Source organism: Carcharhinus amblyrhynchos, chromosome 24 (genome assembly GCF_965287045.1).
Source record: "Carcharhinus amblyrhynchos chromosome 24, sCarAmb.v2.hapA, whole genome shotgun sequence".
Taxonomy (NCBI): domain Eukaryota; kingdom Metazoa; phylum Chordata; class Chondrichthyes; order Carcharhiniformes; family Carcharhinidae; genus Carcharhinus; species Carcharhinus amblyrhynchos.
Genome location: NC_137347.1, coordinates 23,554,132 through 23,572,269, shown reverse-complemented (window position 1 = coordinate 23,572,269; position 18,138 = coordinate 23,554,132). Strand labels below are relative to the sequence as shown.

The window sequence follows — 18,138 nt, the reverse complement described above, 5'->3', positions numbered from 1 at the left end:
GCCAGTAGTATTGTCTTCATGTTGCTGTGTTTTATTATTCATTGCTACCCTTAATCGCCTTGAACTGAGTGGCTTGGTGGGCTATTTCAGAGGGCAGTTAAGAGTCAACCACATTGCTGTGGGTCTGGAATCCCTCACCCAAAAAGGAAGTGGGGTCCCAATCAGTGCCTGATTGAGGGACTTGGAATTGGGAAGAGGAGGGCCACTGAAGGCCAACCCCTGTCCTTGCTGCCAATTCCCCACAATCGACCTCCCACTATCACTCACCTGTGGCCTGCGTTACTTGGCAATCTTAGGCCTTGAGTGAATACATTACTGGCAGCTGCCAATGTCTCTGCAGTGAGCTGCCAGGCAATGAAAAGCTGCCAGCCTCTGATTGGCTAGCAGCTCTCACTTGGGGGGAGGGGGACTTCTGGTCCTGGGGCTCTTGATCTCAGGTAATGCCCACCATTGCCCAGGTAAATGCTTGACTGAAACCTTCTTGAAAATAAGCAATGTAGGGCTCTCACTGGCTGGATCACTGCCCCCCTACATCAGATATTGTCCTGAATCTGCATTTCTCCCTGCAATCTATCTATTTAGATGGAATAACTGGCCAAAATGGAGATATGCTGACCAATGTGATAACAAATGATAACTGCAGATCATTACCATTTAGTTTTATGATTCCAATAATTTATTTATAGGTGACCTGTTCTGGTGTCAAGCCAATTTTCCTGATGGTAAATGCAGATTTTCTGGGGATGAAAGAAAGATTCACTGCAAACTACATGAGCACAGAAGAATATTTTATATTCCACAAAAATAGCACTTTTCTAAATTAATTTCAGAGAAGAGTAAACTTACTTTTTCTTAATAGAATATGAATTGTTAATATCAACAGTTTGGCTATTTCAACACAGTTGGGTTGGGTGATGTGCGAGTTAGGTGGATTGGCCATGCTAAATTGCCCTTAGCGTCAGGGAGACCAGCTAGGGTAAATACATGGCATTATGAGGATAGAGTCTAGGTGGGATTGTGGTTGGTGCAGACTTGATGGGCCTAATGGCCTCCTTCTACACTGTATAATTCTATGAGTCATCTAGTCTATGAATCTACGGGTGGGGGAGTATTCGCAGTGAATTGCTGCGACGATCATGATGTGGGAATGCCAGCACTGGACTGGGGTGGGCACAGTAAAAAGTCTCACAACAAACACCAGGTTAAAGTCCAACATGTTTATTTGGTATCACGAGCTTTCGGATCACTGCTCCTTCATCAGGTGACTCACCCGATGAAGGGGCAGTGCTCCGAAAGCTTGCGATACCAAATAAACCTGTTCCCTTTAACCTGGTGTTGTGAGACTTCTTGCTGTGGTGACGATATACTTCTACTATGCTCTCTTTTCAGAAAAAAATACTGCCCTCCCTTGTGCTGTCTGCTACACCACTGAGCAGTCTATGCAAGACCATTGGAAAAACCTTGTCATTTGAAAAAAGTAAATATACTTCTTCAAACAGAAAATGGCTGGTCCTTCAATGTGTGTCATTTTGTTAGGCTCAAGTGTCCCTTTAGAACTGGCACCTCCTTTGTCACTGCTGTGTTGCCCTGATCGTCTGGTTGAGTACAAACCACCGTGGTGATTCTCTTAGGATGCATTTTCTGCATACACATGCTACCTGCTGGTGAGGTGGCACAGGTGTGCAGAAAACAAATCCAACCAAGCACCTCTCTTCCGCCAGGACCCGGCCCTTCATTAAAGCCATGAGATTGCAATTGTTGGACAGGGGATTCCTATGAGAAGTTGGGCAGTTAGCAGGACTGATTGAACAAGTAAGGGGTTTCAGAGAAAACTGGAAGCTGCTTTACCTGCTCTTATGCACCTGGCGTTGAAAATCTAACAATGTGATCTTGTACAGGTTTATATAAAGTGGCTACCTGAATGGTTTAAATATTTATTCAATGTCCTCATCAAAGCGAGGAGCTTGAATCCTGATTTAAAATTCAGAACCTCTTGAGAGTTAGGCCATTGCTGGATGAAAGATTTTGCTTTGGATAACGCAGACAAACAATCGAAACAATCTTTTTGAAATTGCTGCTGCAATTGGTTTTAAGGCAGAAACCTGCTACACGTTTGACTCACCCTGAAAGCTTAATTCAGTAACAAAGTGACCTACTTAAACCTTGTTGACAAAGGAGCTGTATTTGTAGAAATACTAGTATTTGTATTTTTAGAAATATTAATATTACAGCTACATAAATACTGCATCAGATCTTTATTTTCAGTTAGAATATAAGATTTGTTTTATATATTATGTTTGTCTAATTTAAAATCAAAATATTTAAATCCCAAAAACTCTCTGAAGCAAGTTTTTAAACTGTATAGGGTATTTGAATGTTACTATGTAAATATGTTATAGTCTCCTCGTAATTCAAAATTGCTTATCTACTGATTTCAATTTTTAAGAATAAACTATTATTTATAATGCTTAATTCAAATTAATGGTTAATTCATTTTCAAATGTAATAAATGATATCAAACATAATTGATAGAAACTACCCAGCCGCAAGCATATGCTTCTTTTTATTTAAATAATTGTTAGAGTAAGTCTTTTGTTTTGGCAAATAATTAGATAACAGCCAGGCTTGCTCATTAGCTCAAGGAATCTCTATTAAAAATTGCAATACTTAGGCTGCAAGTCAAGTCATATTGTAGAACTGTAGAAATGGGTGGAATTTGCGGTAGGATGTCACACCATGACAATGCACTTGGCTTAAATCAATGCCAAAAACAGAAAATGCTGGAGAAACTCAGCAGGTCTGACAGCATCTGTGGAGAGAGAATAGAGCCAACGTTTTGAGTCAGGATGACCCTTCGTCAGATCTGAAGACAAGGAAATTGAACAAGATTTATACTGTGGGGGGTGAGGTGGGAAGTGGGCTGTAATTGACAGGAATGACATAGACAAAAGGAGAAAGCGAGTGTAAATAGCGATGATAAAGGCTGAGATTGGTGCGAAGAGTTTAAGTCGCTACTGGTCAGAAAACACAATTGAATTCGATGAGACTGCACTGCACCTCCCCCTTCATTGACAAGAGTGGCACTAGCTCAACTCAACCTGCAAACTTGAGTGTGGAAGAGCACTACAGACATGAATCAATTACTGTTCTCACACCTCTCCACAGATGCTGAGTGACTTATGACTGGGCGGCTTCAGATTCTTTGTTTTAGTCAGTGAGCTGACTTTGTAAAAGACAGAGCACAAACTGTGGAATGTTTCTCAACTGCAAAATTACGCTGCAATGCAGCATCACCTCACCACTGCTCAAGGGGACGGGGGAAATGTTGGTGAAAAATACTTCACAACTGTATGCTCTCTTTCTCTCGGAAGGTAATTGGAAGTGTTATATACAAGCCAAACTCTTCGCTTCGTTCTTATGTGATCAACACTTGTTCGGAACAACATTCAAAACAGATAAACACGCAACAACAGTGAGAACAACATTGCAAAAGGGACAAGAGCGACATTGACATAGCACATATCTACAAAGGGGCTGAAATAAAGCTTTGATCCAACACTGAAGCTGTGTAACGGTTTTATGGATTTGAAGCTTTCGGAGGGAAGGGGAAGCAATCTGTAAACCATCCCGCTATTTGTTATCTGTTAGCTGACTTCACTTCGTGCCCAGTGAGGTCTGTAACAATCTGAGTGAAGGTGGAACAAAAAGCTTCAAAGCCACAAAAAAAAAGAGATCCTTACAGTTGTACTTTTATTAGGCAATCACCTAAATTACTACTTTTTTTTAACAATGGATAAACAGTCCTTAAGAGAAGAAGAGACAGTTGTTGGATTGTTGCTGCAGCAAATGATATGGTCACAGGAGGCAGATAGACTGAAGCTTCATTTGCTCATTGTTGGTGCGTTATCTGGTCGTTTTGTCTGAACGATTTTTTGCTTTGGCAGTTTAACTGCACCTTCCTCTTCATTTTCGCTCTCACAGATATGAACCACAACACTCGGAGTGCCTTCCGTTCCTGTATGGACCTCATATTTGTCACCTAAAGCACAAAGAATGAAAGGCAGCGATGACTTGATATTTTGCCACAATAACAGCAAATCACCTACATTAGATGAATGAATTTCCCCTTTTCTTCTGAAATTAATGAACGCATTTTCCAACGTTTTGTAATCGAGTGTTATACAGTGTAACATGGCAATACCTTTCACATTCTGGATACATGTGCACTAATTTATATGTCTATAAAAGGAGACAGAATGACTGATAAAATTTGAGATGGTCCCAGTTATATAATCAGAACATTTACTTGAATCTATTTAAATATTTGGAAAAAATTGAGCATCTTTGAATATATTCATTACTTTATTAGGGTTGTACATTTTAATATCCGAGGTGCTTGTTGTACTCCAAAGTGGGGAACTGGAACCAACCCAGTTATGGTTGACAGGGTCTTTAACAACGTGCGACCCATCTCCCACACACTTTTGCCTTTAACCTTTGAAAATTCCCTCCCAGAACCATGATAAGGTTCCCCTCATTCTTACTTTTTAACTGCACCGGCCTCCACATTTAAAGGATCATTCTCTGTAATTTCCATCAACTTCAGCATGTTGCCACCCCAAACACATCTTCCACACACCTCCCCATTATCATTCTGAAGAGACCATTCCCTTTAACACACCCTGGTCCACCTTACCAACTCTCATCCCCTTCCCGCAGCACTTTCAAATGCAATTGCAGGATGTATAACAGCTGCCTGCTCACTGTCCAAGGCCCCAAACACTCCTACCAGCTGAAGCAGCAATTCACTTGTACTTCTTTCAATTCAGTCTACTGCATTCACTGCTCACATTGAAGTCCTCTCTGCACTGGGCAGACGAAGCACAGACTGGGTGAGCGCTTTGCGGAATGCTACTGATTGGTCTGTAAGCATGACCCTGACCTTCAAGACGTTTGTCATTTCAATTCATCATCTCGCGCTCATGCTCACATCTCTGTCGTCAGCCTGCTATAACGTTCCAATGAAGCATGACACAAACTGGAGGAGCAGCATTTCATATTCTGATTAGGCACTTTATAGCCTTCTGGACTTAACATTGAGTATAACAACTTCAGAGCATGAACTCCGTCTTCCACTCTGATATATTTTCCCCAAAACCCTCCCCCCTACACAGGGCCAGTCATTAGCCTGTTCCTATATTTTGCATTCAGAGGATGCTGACCTTTGTTCTGCTATTAACACATTCAGCTATCTGACCTTTATGTCACTATTAACACTTGCCTAAGCCTTACTAGGCTGATGCCGGAGTTAAATGGGTTGAGCTATGAGGAGAGGCTGAATAAACTAGGCTTGTACTCGTTAGCGTTTAGAAGAATGAGGGGAGATCTCATTGAGACATATAAGATGATGAATGGGATGGATAGGATAGAGGTGGAGAGACTCTGCCCGCTCAGAAAGGATAGTAGGACTAGGGGGCACAGCCTCAAGATAAAGGGGGGGCGGTTTAGAACGGAGTTGAGGAGGAACTTCTTCACTCAAAGGGTGGTGAATCTCTGGAATTCTCTGCCCGTTGAAGTGGTGGAGGCTACCTTGCTAAATATTTTTAAGACGCGGGTTGATGGGTTTTTGATAAGAGAGGGGATTAAGGGCTATGGGGAGAGGGCGGGAATGTGGAACTGAGCCACGACAGATCAGCCATGATCTTATTGAATGGCGGGGCAGGCTCGAGGGGCCAGATGGCCTACTCCTGCTCCTATTTCTTATGTTCTTATGTTCTTTAACACTGTCATTTACACTCTCTCTTCTTGTATCCAAGACATCTCTGCCAAATCCCTCCTGTGCTCCCACCTATCCCTGACCTTCCATTTGATTCTACCTGCTCCAATCTTTCGCTTCCACAGTATATAATCCATCACATTTCAATCTCGTTTCAGTTCTGACGAAGGGTCAAAGAACAAAGGAAAGTACAGCACAGGAACAGGCCCTTAAGCTATGCTGCCCGACTGAACTAAAACCCTCTACCCTTCCGGGCATCATATCCCTCTATTCCCATTCTACTCATGTATTTGTCCAGAAAGCCCCTTAAATGTCACTACTGTATCTGCTTCTACTATCTCCCCCAGCAGTGGGTTCCAGGCACCCAGTACTCTCTGTGTAAAAAGCCTGACTCGTACATCTCCTTTAAACCTTGCCCCTTGCATCTTAAATCTATGCCCCTTAGTAACTGACTCTTCCCCCCTGGGAAAAAGCTTCTGACACAGACTCAAAACATTAACTCTGTTTCTCTCTCCACAGATGCTGTTAGACCTGCTGAGCTTTTCCAGCACTTTCTGTCTTTATTTTTTATTTTAACTGGGAACATTATTTGCCTCAGGGAACTGTTTTCAGGGTCTGCTCATATTTGGCAACAAATAGACAATTAAAAGCTTCAAGATGGATCACGTGCATTTACTTTTAAGCAGAACATTATCAAAGTGGCATCACAATTTCTATGTGGCCAGCTGTGTGTGACTTGCTTTCAGCTTCAGCTGAAATTATTCAGACTTAGCTCATCCTAAAATAACTAGTCTCAGATTAACCAATGCAAACTTGTCAGAGTGGACTTACATTTTTCCAGTAAAACCTGGGGATTCAAATGTTAGAAATGCTGCTTGATGAGGTTAGATACCTTTATGCTGCCAATGCTATTTGATATATTTTTATTTTTAAGGGATGTGGATGTCACTGTCTTGACCAGCGGTCTCCAAACTCCGATGTGGTTGTGGCCCGCTGTGGCCCGTGGGCTGTAGTTTGGAGACTCCTGATCTAGACCAACATTTATTGTCCATTCCTAATTGCCCTTGAGAAAATGGTGGTGAACTGCCGCCTTGAATCACTGCAGTTCATGTGGTGTAGGTACACCCACTGTGCTGTCAGGAAGGGAGTTCCAGGATTTTTGACGCAGTGACAGTGAAGGAACAGTGATATATTTCCAAGTTGAGATGGTGAGTGGCTTGAAGATGAACTTTCAGGTGGCAGTGTTGCACATGTTGTTGCCTTTATCCTTCTAAATGGTAGCACTCATGGGTTTGGAAGGTGCTGTCTATAAAGAATCTTGGTGAATTCCTGCTGTGCATCTTGTAGATGGCACACACAGCTGCCACTGTGCATCAATGGTGGAGAAAGTGAACGTTTGTGAATGGGGTTGCAACCAAGCAGATTGCTTTGTCCTAGATGGTGTTGAACTTCTTGAGTGCTGTTGGAGCCACACTCATCCAGGCAAGTGGAGAGTATTCCATCACACTCCTGACTTGTGCCTTTTAGATGGTGGACAGTTCTATTTCTGGTTAATAGTAACAATCCGCAGGATGCTGATAGTGGAGGGATTCAGTGATGGCAAATCCATTGAATGTCAAGGGGCAAAGGTTGGATTCTCTGTTGTTGGAGGTGATCATTTCCTGACACTTGTGTGATGCAAATGTAACTTGCTACTTGTCACATCAAGCTTGGACATTGCCTAGGTCCTGCCATATTTGGATATGCACTGCTTCAGTATCTGAGGAGTTGTGAATAGTGCTGAACATTGTGCAATAATTAGCACTTATGGCCATATGATGGAGGGAAGGTCATTGATGAAGCAGCTAAAGATGGTTGGCTCTAGGACACTACCCTGAGGAAATCTGGCAGTGATGTTCTGGAACTAAGATGATTAACCTACAACCATCTGCTAGCTATGGCTCCAACCAGTGGAGAGTTTTCCCCTTGATTCCTATTGACTCCAGTTTTGCTCGGGCTCCTTAATGCACACACAAATATCAAATGCTGCATTGATGTTAAGGGCAGTCACTCACTCTCACCTCTGGAGTTCAGCTCTTTTGTCCATGTTTGAACCAAAGCTGGAATGAGATTAGGAGGCGGCCATGGCAGAACCCAAGCTAAGCATCAGTCAGCTGAGGAAGTGCCACTTGCCGTGCTGTTGGTGACCCTTTCCGTCACTTTACTGATGATCAAGAATAGTCTTATGGGGCAGTAATTGGCCAGTTTGGATTTACCTTTCTTCTTGTGGACGTATCTGGGCAATTTTCCACATTGTTGGGTAAATACCTGTAGGGGCATGGCAAGTTCTGGAGCTCAAGGAAGGAGGAAAAAGGGGGGATGCGTAGCTCTGCTGATTAAGGATAGCATCAGGGTGGTAGTAAGGGATGATATAGGAACCAAAGAGCAGAATGTGGAATCGTTGTGGGTGGAGATTAGGAACAGCAAAGGGAGGAAGACGCTGGTGGGTGTCGTTTATAGGCCCCCGAATAATGATCTGGAGGTGGGGCGGGCTGTTAACGCGCAAATAAATGCGGCGTGCAGGAATGGAACAGTGATAATTATGGGGGATTTCAATCTACATATTGATTGGTTGACCCATGTTGGACGCAGTGGGCTTGAGGACGAGTTCTTGAAATGCTGCCGGGATAGTTTCCTCGAACAGTGTGTGTTGGAGCCGACGAGGGAGCGAGCTATCTTGGATCTGGTGTTATGTAATGAGGCAGGTAGAATTAGGGACCTTGTGGTGAAGGATCCTCTTGGGAAGAGTGATCATTGTATGGTGGAGTTTCTGATGCAGATGGAGGAGGAGAAAGTGGGCTCCCGGACATGTGTCCTTTGTTTGAGCAGAGGGGAGTATGGTAGGATGAGAGAGGAGTTGGCGAATGTTGACTGGGGGAGTGCGTTGGAAGGTAGGTCTGCTGACGAACAGTGGAGGATCTTTAAGGAGATCTTTCTTGCAGCTCAGCAGAAATTTATTCCAATAGTTAAAAAGGATCGTAGGAGGAGAGGTAATCAGCCGTGGATAACGAAGGAGGTGAAGGAAAGTGTTAAATTAAAAGCGGATGCGTTTAGAGTAGCTAAGAGTAGTGGGCGAGAAGAGGATTGGGAGAGGTTTAAATGTCAACAAAGAATTACAAAGAAATTGATAAAGAAGGGTAGGATAAACTATGAAGCTGGGCTAGCGCTTAATATAAAAAAGGATAGCAAGAGTTTTTATAAATACATAAAAAGGAAGAGGCTGGCTAGAGTGAACGTTGGACCCTTAGAGGATGAGAGGGGGGACTCAGTGGTAGGGGATGGGGAAATGGCTGAGGCCCTGAATAACTTTTTTGTTTCGGTCTTCACGGAGGAGGACGTGAGTAATTTGCCGGGTGTTAGCGATGGAAAGATGGTAGGAGTGGAGGGCCTGAATGACATTATTGTTACTAGAGAGGCGGTGCTCGACAGACTGGAGGGACTGATTGTGGACAAGTCCCCAGGACCAGATGGAATGCATCCGAGGGTTCTGAAGGAAATGGCGGAGGTGATAGTGGATGCCTTGGTGATTATTTTCCAAACGTCGCTGGATTCCGGGGAAGTGCCGGAAGATTGGAAAACGGCTAATGTTACGCCGTTGTTTAAGAAGGGTGGCAGGCAAAAGACGGGGAATTATAGGCCGGTTAGTTTAACGTCTGTTGTAGGAAAAATGTTGGAATCCGTGATCAAGGAGAAAATAGCGAGGCATCTTGAGGAGAATTGTTTGGTAGAGCAGACGCAGCACGGTTTCGTTAAGGGGAAGTCATGTCTGACGAACTTATTGAAGTTCGATGAGGATGTGTCTAGGGGGTGGATAGAGGAGAGCCGGTGGATGTGGTCTTTCTGGATTTTCAGAAGGCGTTTGACAAGGTGCCTCACAAGAGGTTATTGCAGAAGGTCAGGGGGCATGGAGTTGGGGGTAGGGTGTTAGCGTGGATAGAGGATTGGCTGTCAAATAGGAGGCAGAGAGTGGGGGTCAATGGGTGCTATTCGGATTGGCGGTTGGTGACTAGTGGAGTACCCCAGGGGTCGGTGCTGGGGCCTCAGCTATTCACCATTTATATAGATGATCTGGAGGAGGGAACTGAGTGTATGGTGTCGAAATTTGCTGATGACACCAAGATTGGTGGAACGGCAAATTGTGCGGAGGGTGTGGAAAGTCTGCAGAAGGATCTAGATAGGCTGGGCGAATGGGCCAGGAACTGGCAAATGGAATTTAATGTTGGCAAATGTGAGGTTGTCCACTTTGGTAGGAATAATGGTAGGAAGGACTATTACTTACGTGGCGAAAAACTGCAGCATGCGACGGTGCAGAGGAACCTCGGGGTCCTTGTGCATGAGTCGCAAAAACCCAGCCTGCAGGTGCAGCAGGTGGTCAGGAAGACGAATGGGATGCTGGCCTTCATAGCGAGGTGGATTGAATATAAAAGTAGGGAGGTCTTGCTGCAGCTGTATAGGGCGCTGGTGAGGCCGCAGCTGGAGTACTGTGTGCAGTTTTGGTCGCCGCACTTACGCAAGGATATTTTAGCCTTGGAGGGAGTGCAGAGGAAGTTTACTAGGCTGATGCCGGAGTTGAGGGGGTTGAACTATGAGGAGAGGCTGAATAAACTAGGCTTGTACTCGTTAGAGTTTAGAAGAATGAGGGGAGATCTCATTGAGATGTATAAGATGTTGAATGGGATGGATAGGATAGAGGTGGAGAGGCTCTTCCCGCTCAGAAAGGACAGTAGGACTAGAGGGCACAGCCTCAGGATAAAGGGGGTGGTTTAGAACGGAGTTGAGGAGGAACTTCTTCACTCAAAGGGTGGTGAATCTCTGGAATTCTTTGCCCGTTGAAGTGGTGGAGGCTGCCTCGCTCAATATTTTTAAGACACGGGTTGATAGATTTTTGATAGGCAAGGGGATTAAGGGTTATGGGGAGAGGGCGGGAATGTGGAACTGAGCCACGACAGATCAGCCATGATCTTATTGAATGGCGGGGCAGGCTCGAGGGGCTAGATGGCATGTTCTTATGTCTTCAGTAATCTTGTGGGAATATTATCAGGGCCCATAGTCTTTGCAGTATCCAGTACCTTCAGCTATTTCTTGATATCACGTAGAGTGAATTGAATTGGCTGAAGGCTGGCATCTGTGATCCTGGGGACCTCTAGAGTAGGTCTAGATGGATCATCCACTTGTCACTTCTGGCTGAAGACAGTTGTGAATGTTTATCTTTTGCACTGATGTGCTGGGTTCCCCATCATTGAGGATGGGGATATTTGCTTAATTAGAATCACAGAATCCCTACAGTGCAGAAGGAGGCCATTTGACCCATCAAGCTTGCACCAACAATAATCCAACCCAGGCCCTACACCACGTATTTACCCTGATAATCCCACAACGCAAAGGGGCAATTTAGCATGGCCAATCCAACTAACCAGTACATCTTTGGAGTGTGGGAGGAAACTGGAGCACCAAGAGAAAACCCAAGTAGACTCAGGGTGAACGTGCAAACTCCACACAGACAGTGACCCAAGGACAGAATAGAACCTGGATCCTTGGCACTGTGAGGCAGCAGTGCTAACCGGTGCCAACATTGTCCACTACCATTCATGACTGGATGTGTGATAGGGCTGCAGAGATGAGAACTGACAGGACTAGTCTTCCCCATGCTATGTATTGGCCGTGATTCTCCCATTTACATGAAAACAATTAGCACAGCGGACCAGGAGAATCGCACGGGGTTGGGGGGGATGCATGGAATTTGCGTGAGAGTTTGCTCCCTGCTAGCGAATCCCAGTGCTGGATTTCCGGTGTGATCTGCTCCATGCTGGAAGTCAACAGGGAGGTAGGGCTAGCATTTAAAGACATCTTAAATATCATATAAATGCTATTAGCAGGCCCAAGACGGAATTCCAACCCGCCAGAGTGTTTCACTCCAGCGGGGACTACACTAGGCTGACGCCACTGTGAAGCGGGGGTGGGGGGGGGGGCGCTGGTGGGGGAGGGTGGGGGAGGGGGGGTGCAATTGGGACTCCCCAGGGGTTCGGGTGGTGATGGGTGGGTATGGGCATTCAGCTATGCCAACTTGTGCCTTCAGCACTGCCCAAGGAGCAAATTGCCCAGGGCCAGGCCCAGAGGACACATTGGCATTGCCCATCAGACATAGGGCAGTGCCCAGGGAGGTGGCATATGGGGGTGGTGCCTGATAGGGGTGGGCCTCAGGGGAAATTGGTGGTGTTGGGTGTCCCGTTGCCATGCTGCCATTGGGATCAACTACTGTGGGAGGCCAGTGATCGGGTTGGGCTGGGGGAAGGGAAGCCAGCCAGGTTGTGGATGGGGTGGGGAGGAGGGAGCCAGTCGGGGAGGTTTGCTTATTTGGGGGTGTGGGCATCAGGACTGCTGGGGGCGAGGGGTAGCTGTTGAGTGGGGGGTTGGAAATTGGGGCGGTCCAGGACAGGGGAGGTGGGGTGTGTTGGGTCTGACCCAGGAATAGTTGGGGGGGGGGAGCTTGCGATCGAGCCGTTGGGGTGAGGGGTCAGTGGGGCAGTGCTGTGGGGGGTGCGAGGTTGGCCAGTGATGGAGCCAGCTAGAAACCAGGAGGCTGACAGTGCAGGGCCACAGCGCATGCGCAGAAGCTGACTGGTTTCAACCTCCCGGTTGGGAATAGGCCTCACTACCTGATTTCTAATGATATTCACGATTGTGGCCTCTGCATTGCAGTGTGTGGGAGATTCCAGTGTGAACTCCCACTGAAACAAAACAGTGCGAATTACTCCAGTTTTCAGACAAATTCACGACTTAGAATTTTGTGGGAGAATTCCGGCCATTGTGATGGGAACAATGTGGGAGAGGAGCACTGATCCCCAAAACGATGTTCGGAGAAGTTTTTCCACTTTTTCCCTTAGGATTTAGAGTTTTTTGGAGGAGACACAGGCTGGAAATGATGTCCATCAGGAATATGCTAGAAATGTATTTTTAGATCACCTAGCATTTCAAACAAGAACTCATTTGTTAAAAACACAATGGCAGATACAGGCTCTGTAAATTCTCAGAGGCTTTGTGAAGCTATTCACAGTTGATACAGTTCTGGCATAACAAGTTTACACGGGCAAAAGCCAATTTAAATGTGGAATTTATAATGAGAAGTTGTTGTGAAAATGGTGAACAACAAGCAGCCAAGTTGAGCAGAAAGAAGATGCACCCAGAGGCAAGATGTTTAATATATAAGTGAAATGTCGCATGAGTGATTCCAGTTTCACTTACACTGATGATGGCCAATGTTCTTCTGTTTAGGTTCAGGTGTGTGGCACCTAATCTATTGCGCCTCCTGATGGTACATCACCCACGACACCCGGAAACAACGTCAGTGTGGAGTCAACATGTCCCCCCTCCCTCTCCCAGCTGTAAAACGCTGCCAGGCCAACGAAAGACATTTCTTACCCTCTGGAGCTGCCAACAAATTCGACTGGCTGGCAACTCCATCAGTCCTGGCAGTGCCAATAAAGGCATCAGCGGTTGCCCCTGATCAGCAAAGGGCAGCACCCAAAGAATGACCTCCCCCTTCCTTCCTGCCCTTTAAGCCCATATGTTTAAAAGTCTTTTAAAAAGTCAGGTTGCCCGCTTCTGTTCTGCTGGGTATGCCAAGTGTGCAATGGCATGGACAGTGAGTTATCAGGGACAACTGGCTTGATAACAAGCCTCATTGATCCTTGAATTTTCTTTTCAGTAGGGTAGGTGGGCTCTCAATTTTGGCCCCCCATCCCCACCCCTACCCTGCCCATACTCTGGGGAAGAGCTCAGGGGTTGGCAGGAAAGTGGGGAGTTGGAATGCTCTCCCTATTTTACATACTCCACCCTCCCAAAGGAAACACATCCATTGGAGACACATTAAATTCAGCCCCTGGAGAGGGAGGATTGGGGAGTCACTTTTACCCATTTTAAGACAACCTGTACTTGCTATACAATAAGATTGGCTTTGACTTGTGGATACCTCAATCATTCCAAATGGCTGAAAGCACAAGGAGCTTGATTTGATCATTGAATCCCTACAGTGCAGGAGCAGGCCATTCGGCCAATGGAGTCTGCACTGATTCTCCGACAGAGCATCTTACCCAGGTCCTATACCTGTAATCCCAAATATTTACCCACCTAATCCCTCTGATCTGCACACCTTTGGACTGAGGGAGGAAACCAGAGCAGCCGGAGGAAACCCAAGCTGATAATGAGAGAACGTGCAAACTCCACATAGATAGTCACCCAAAGCTGAAATTGAACCCGGGACCCTGGCACTGGGATGCAGCAGTGTTAACCAGTGTGCCACTGTGCTGCTGTTCCATTCTAAAGGTGAAGTTGACCTCATGTGCTTAAAATATTGAGTTCTCTTCCTACTCTTGACAGTTAAAAATGCAAAATTTCCAACAACAATTCTAAAGGGCTTTAGAAGCTTTCAGTAGAATAGTTAAATGAATATGCAAAAGACAAGGGTTGGATTTCCTTTGAGAATGCATTTCTGAGTTGGGCTATTTCATGGCTTGTAAACAATGACTTTGCCCAGGATATTGGTCTTTTCCTGCAGGGTTTAGGTTCACAGTATTATTGCAGGAGGAGAGTGGATGTGGGGTGTGGGCTGGTGAGAGGATCCACTTCTATTGTTAGCAACAGCAACAAGCGTTCTGTTTAAAGACCCTAAACCTGACCCCTCACCCTTCTACCCACACTTCCTGCCACCCTCCATGCACCCTCATGTATCTTTCATAGCCACTCACCCAGTATCTATTACGTTCTGTCCTCAGATTTTATGCAATTTGAATGGAAAATACTTATATCCCTTTCGGCAAAACTCTTACTACCAATAAAGGCCTTCATTAAAAATACTATCACTGATACTGAGAAAAAATGCATTCTGCCATTTGAAAAAGAACCTTGTAATATTTGTAATTCTATTAGCATGTGTTAACAGACCACAAACCAAATGCACAGTTATTACAACCTCTTAAATCTGCTATTCATTCTCAGATAAGTGGAACACCTACTATGCTGTAACTCTTGAAGCCTGAAGTAGTTGAGACAAAGCCAAGCATTCATAATGGTCAAAGCTGTCCAACCAATAGAGTACTCTCTTGAGATGGAAAGAACAGAAGGTACTAATTGTAATTTCAAAGCAGAGTGCTTATCAACCGATGGAAAGGAGCAGATGGTTAGAATTTTTTCAAGCACTTTAATTCAGCCCAGAGCTCTCACTCCATTTAAATCATACTATAAAGGATGACACCACAGGTTGACAGGATAGCTTGTAATATTTATAAATGGATCAGGGTACATTTTCCACTGGAAAAATACTGTAATATATGTAAACGATTACACAACACTGGTCAACATCTGCGCCAAACTACCCCTTTGCAGGACAGATCTCGATGGTGAATCACTGGTCAAAATGTTCCCACCAGTGAGCTCTTCTGGTCCTGTCAATGGCGTAACCCACTGTGGGTTTTCTGGAGGCATTCGGTGGAGTTAATGGGAAATCCCATTGACAGTGGCAGGACCAGAAGATCCCACCTCTGGCGAATGGCGGGCCTCTTCCCACTGTGAGAAACATGCCATGGGGGGACCAGAGAATCCCATCCACTGTATTAAAACACATCTACATTATAATACTGTACCTAATTGTTACACCTGAATGCTTGCGAAACCCGCACCACCAAATGAAAATGGTACAGTGGAGGAAATCCTATTTTCGTCCCCCATTAAAATGTCAAACCCCACCTTGGCGGAGGCGGGTGTGTGCTTTGCAGACTAGGCATTCCCAATCCACAAAAAGGCCTGAGGGAATGTTGTGTCAGGGTTTTAACAGTACAGAAAGAGACCCCATCACGTCTGTGCTGGCCATCAACAATCGACTCCTATCCCATTTTCCAGCACTTGGTCCATAGCCTGTGGGGTTAGGAATGCAAAGGAAGGTGGGATTTCTGCCAAAAAAAAATCCAGTATGGCCATTTTCACAATGAAACATGCCTTTGACAAAAACAAAAGTCAAGGAATGCCCTCCCTAGGTAATTCACCTGCATGCCATAACATTGCAACCTTCAATCTTAACATCTTTCATTTTGATTTAAAAATTAGTAAACTTGTAGCAACAAATCTGATTTGCACACCACAGGATTTTGCTTTGGAAATTTTTACACTATTGAGTGAGAATGCCTGTTCAAAATACACAATGAATATTCAAAAAAGCTACTATCATAGACCAGCAGATGGCACTGAAAACTGAAAAGCTATCCATTGTTTAAATATAAGTAATCCATATTCTTTTCCTTTATTGGGTTACTTCAATTCGGGTGACTAAATATTTTTGCCTGCATACCTTTGTGAAGATAAAAGCCTCAATCAAATGCTGACAGAATTATAGAATCCTTACAGTGCAGAAGGAGGCCATTTGGCCCATCAAGTCTGCACTGACCACAATTCCACTCAGGCCTTATCTCTGTAACCCCATGTATTTATCCTGCTAATCCCCCTGGCACAACGGGGCAATTTCTCATGGCCAATCAACCTAACCTGCGCATCTTTGGAGAGCTTATTCCCAAAGAATTGGTACCAAGCTCAGGTCAACATCCAATAGTAGGTGCTTAGTAACTGAACCACAATAGATGTCAGCTCAATGCATCTCGGATCTAATCCAACTTGGAATGTTTCTCTGTGGGGCAATGGTTTCAGTGCAGATTTTAAAAATAAACTTTGGAATAGCGAATCTTTGAAAGATCTCTCAAAAGAAAATGTTCATCCTCTGGGATAGAGAATAATCTTTCCCTGACTGGGAAAAAGGCAGTCTCACTGATCGTTGTGCAGCACATCACCTTTAATCTTTTTTTAAGTCATTCCTGGGACATGGGTGTTGCTAGCTGGCCAGCATTTACTGCCCATCCCTAATTGCCCTTGTTCAGATGGCAGTTGAGAGTCAACGACACATTGTTGTGGCTCTGGAGTCACACGTAGGCCCGACCAGGTAAGGATGGCAGTTTTCCTTCCCTAAAGACATTAGTGGTGAACCAGATGGGTTATTCTGAGAATTGACATTGGATTCATGGTCATCAGTAGATTCTTAATTCCAGATTTTTTTTATTGAATTCAACTTCCACCATCTGCTGTGGCGGGATTCGAACCCGGGTCCCCAGAACATTAGCTGAGTTTCTGGATTAATAGTCCAGTAATAATACCACTAGGCATTGCCTCCCTTAATCATAAGTATATTGGTGGAAAGTTGGCTACAGACAACAAGTAATAAAGACACTGTGGGCTATTGAAACATAAATCTCAACTCCCAAACATGTTTGCAGTCCAATGCCGCCTGCTGTTTGAGCTTGATTCGGCTTTGTGGGCTTAGAACATTTTTGTCAATGTTTAGTGAATATAATTCTCTAAAGAAGAGATTGTATATTTTAGCAGCAAGTAAAAACTGACAACAGCTGTTTCACTGCACTTAACCATGGGATTATAATCAACTTAACATATTTATTTAATGCCTTCTCACATCAGTTTTGGAATTCTAAAAAAAAACACTATGCCTCCAACACATGCATACTAAATCTACAAAATCATTCAATTTTTCTTTACTCATAAAGCTGTGTCCCACCTGGGCCAAGAGTAGCAATTGCACGCAGAAGATCGTAATTAATGGTGGGAGTAGCATCTTCAATTGGGTGCCATCCAACTGGAGGAGAGGCTGGGGGTGAGATGAGGAATTGTTTCATAGGTGGAGGTGGGGTCAAGTACATGCTTTTGACGTCATCTTGGCTGTTCTGGACCTGAAAAATACAACCCATTAAGACATGGAAATTCTGATTAACAAATTTCCTTGATAAAATAAGATGGTTAAAGTTGCCATAGCAGAAGAGTTAAGGATTTTCCATTTAATTATATTACCACTTCTTCCATTCTGTGGTCAGGAAAGTTTATTAAATGTTTCTTGTTCCTAATATGCAACACCATGGGTGGAACTTTCTAGTCCTTACCATGGTGGGACCTTCCGTGATCAAAGCCTGGCAGTCAGTTCCCCGATGGCACGGCTAGTGAAGAATGCAGATGAACATTGACTTCGGTAGGACTTCCAGGGTCCACTGCCGGTCAATGGCACGCTGCCTCTGGGGTCAAGGGGTAAAATCCAGGCCCAGGTACTCACAGGAAAGGCCAAGGACTCAAATAAAATAAACCTGTCACATTTTCATAGGTTTACCACACTTCATCATTTTGACATCAGATCCCTCAAACTTTTCTCTCTCCAGAACACATCTATGTGTCTCCACTTGCCTAGTTCAATGATATGCTAAATGACACTTATTTTGTATGTT

The 18,138-nt window shown here is 44.6% G+C and overlaps 1 protein-coding gene across 2 annotated transcripts in view; it reads right to left on the bottom strand.

The window, feature by feature from the left end:
* Window positions 1-680: 680 nt before the first annotated feature.
* The window catches only part of LOC145358019 (calcipressin-2-like), a 157,973-nt gene continuing 140,515 nt past the window's right edge, over window positions 681-18,138 (bottom strand). For both annotated transcript variants that reach the window (XM_080211710.1, XM_080211711.1), the window contains exons 3-4: window positions 17,424-17,595; window positions 681-4,039 (exon numbers count right to left, since the gene is read on the bottom strand). In XM_080211710.1, coding sequence (XP_080067836.1) covers window positions 3,882-4,039; window positions 17,424-17,595 — 330 coding nt within the window. In that variant the 3' untranslated portion in view covers window positions 681-3,881. The remainder of the gene's footprint in view (window positions 4,040-17,423; window positions 17,596-18,138) is intronic.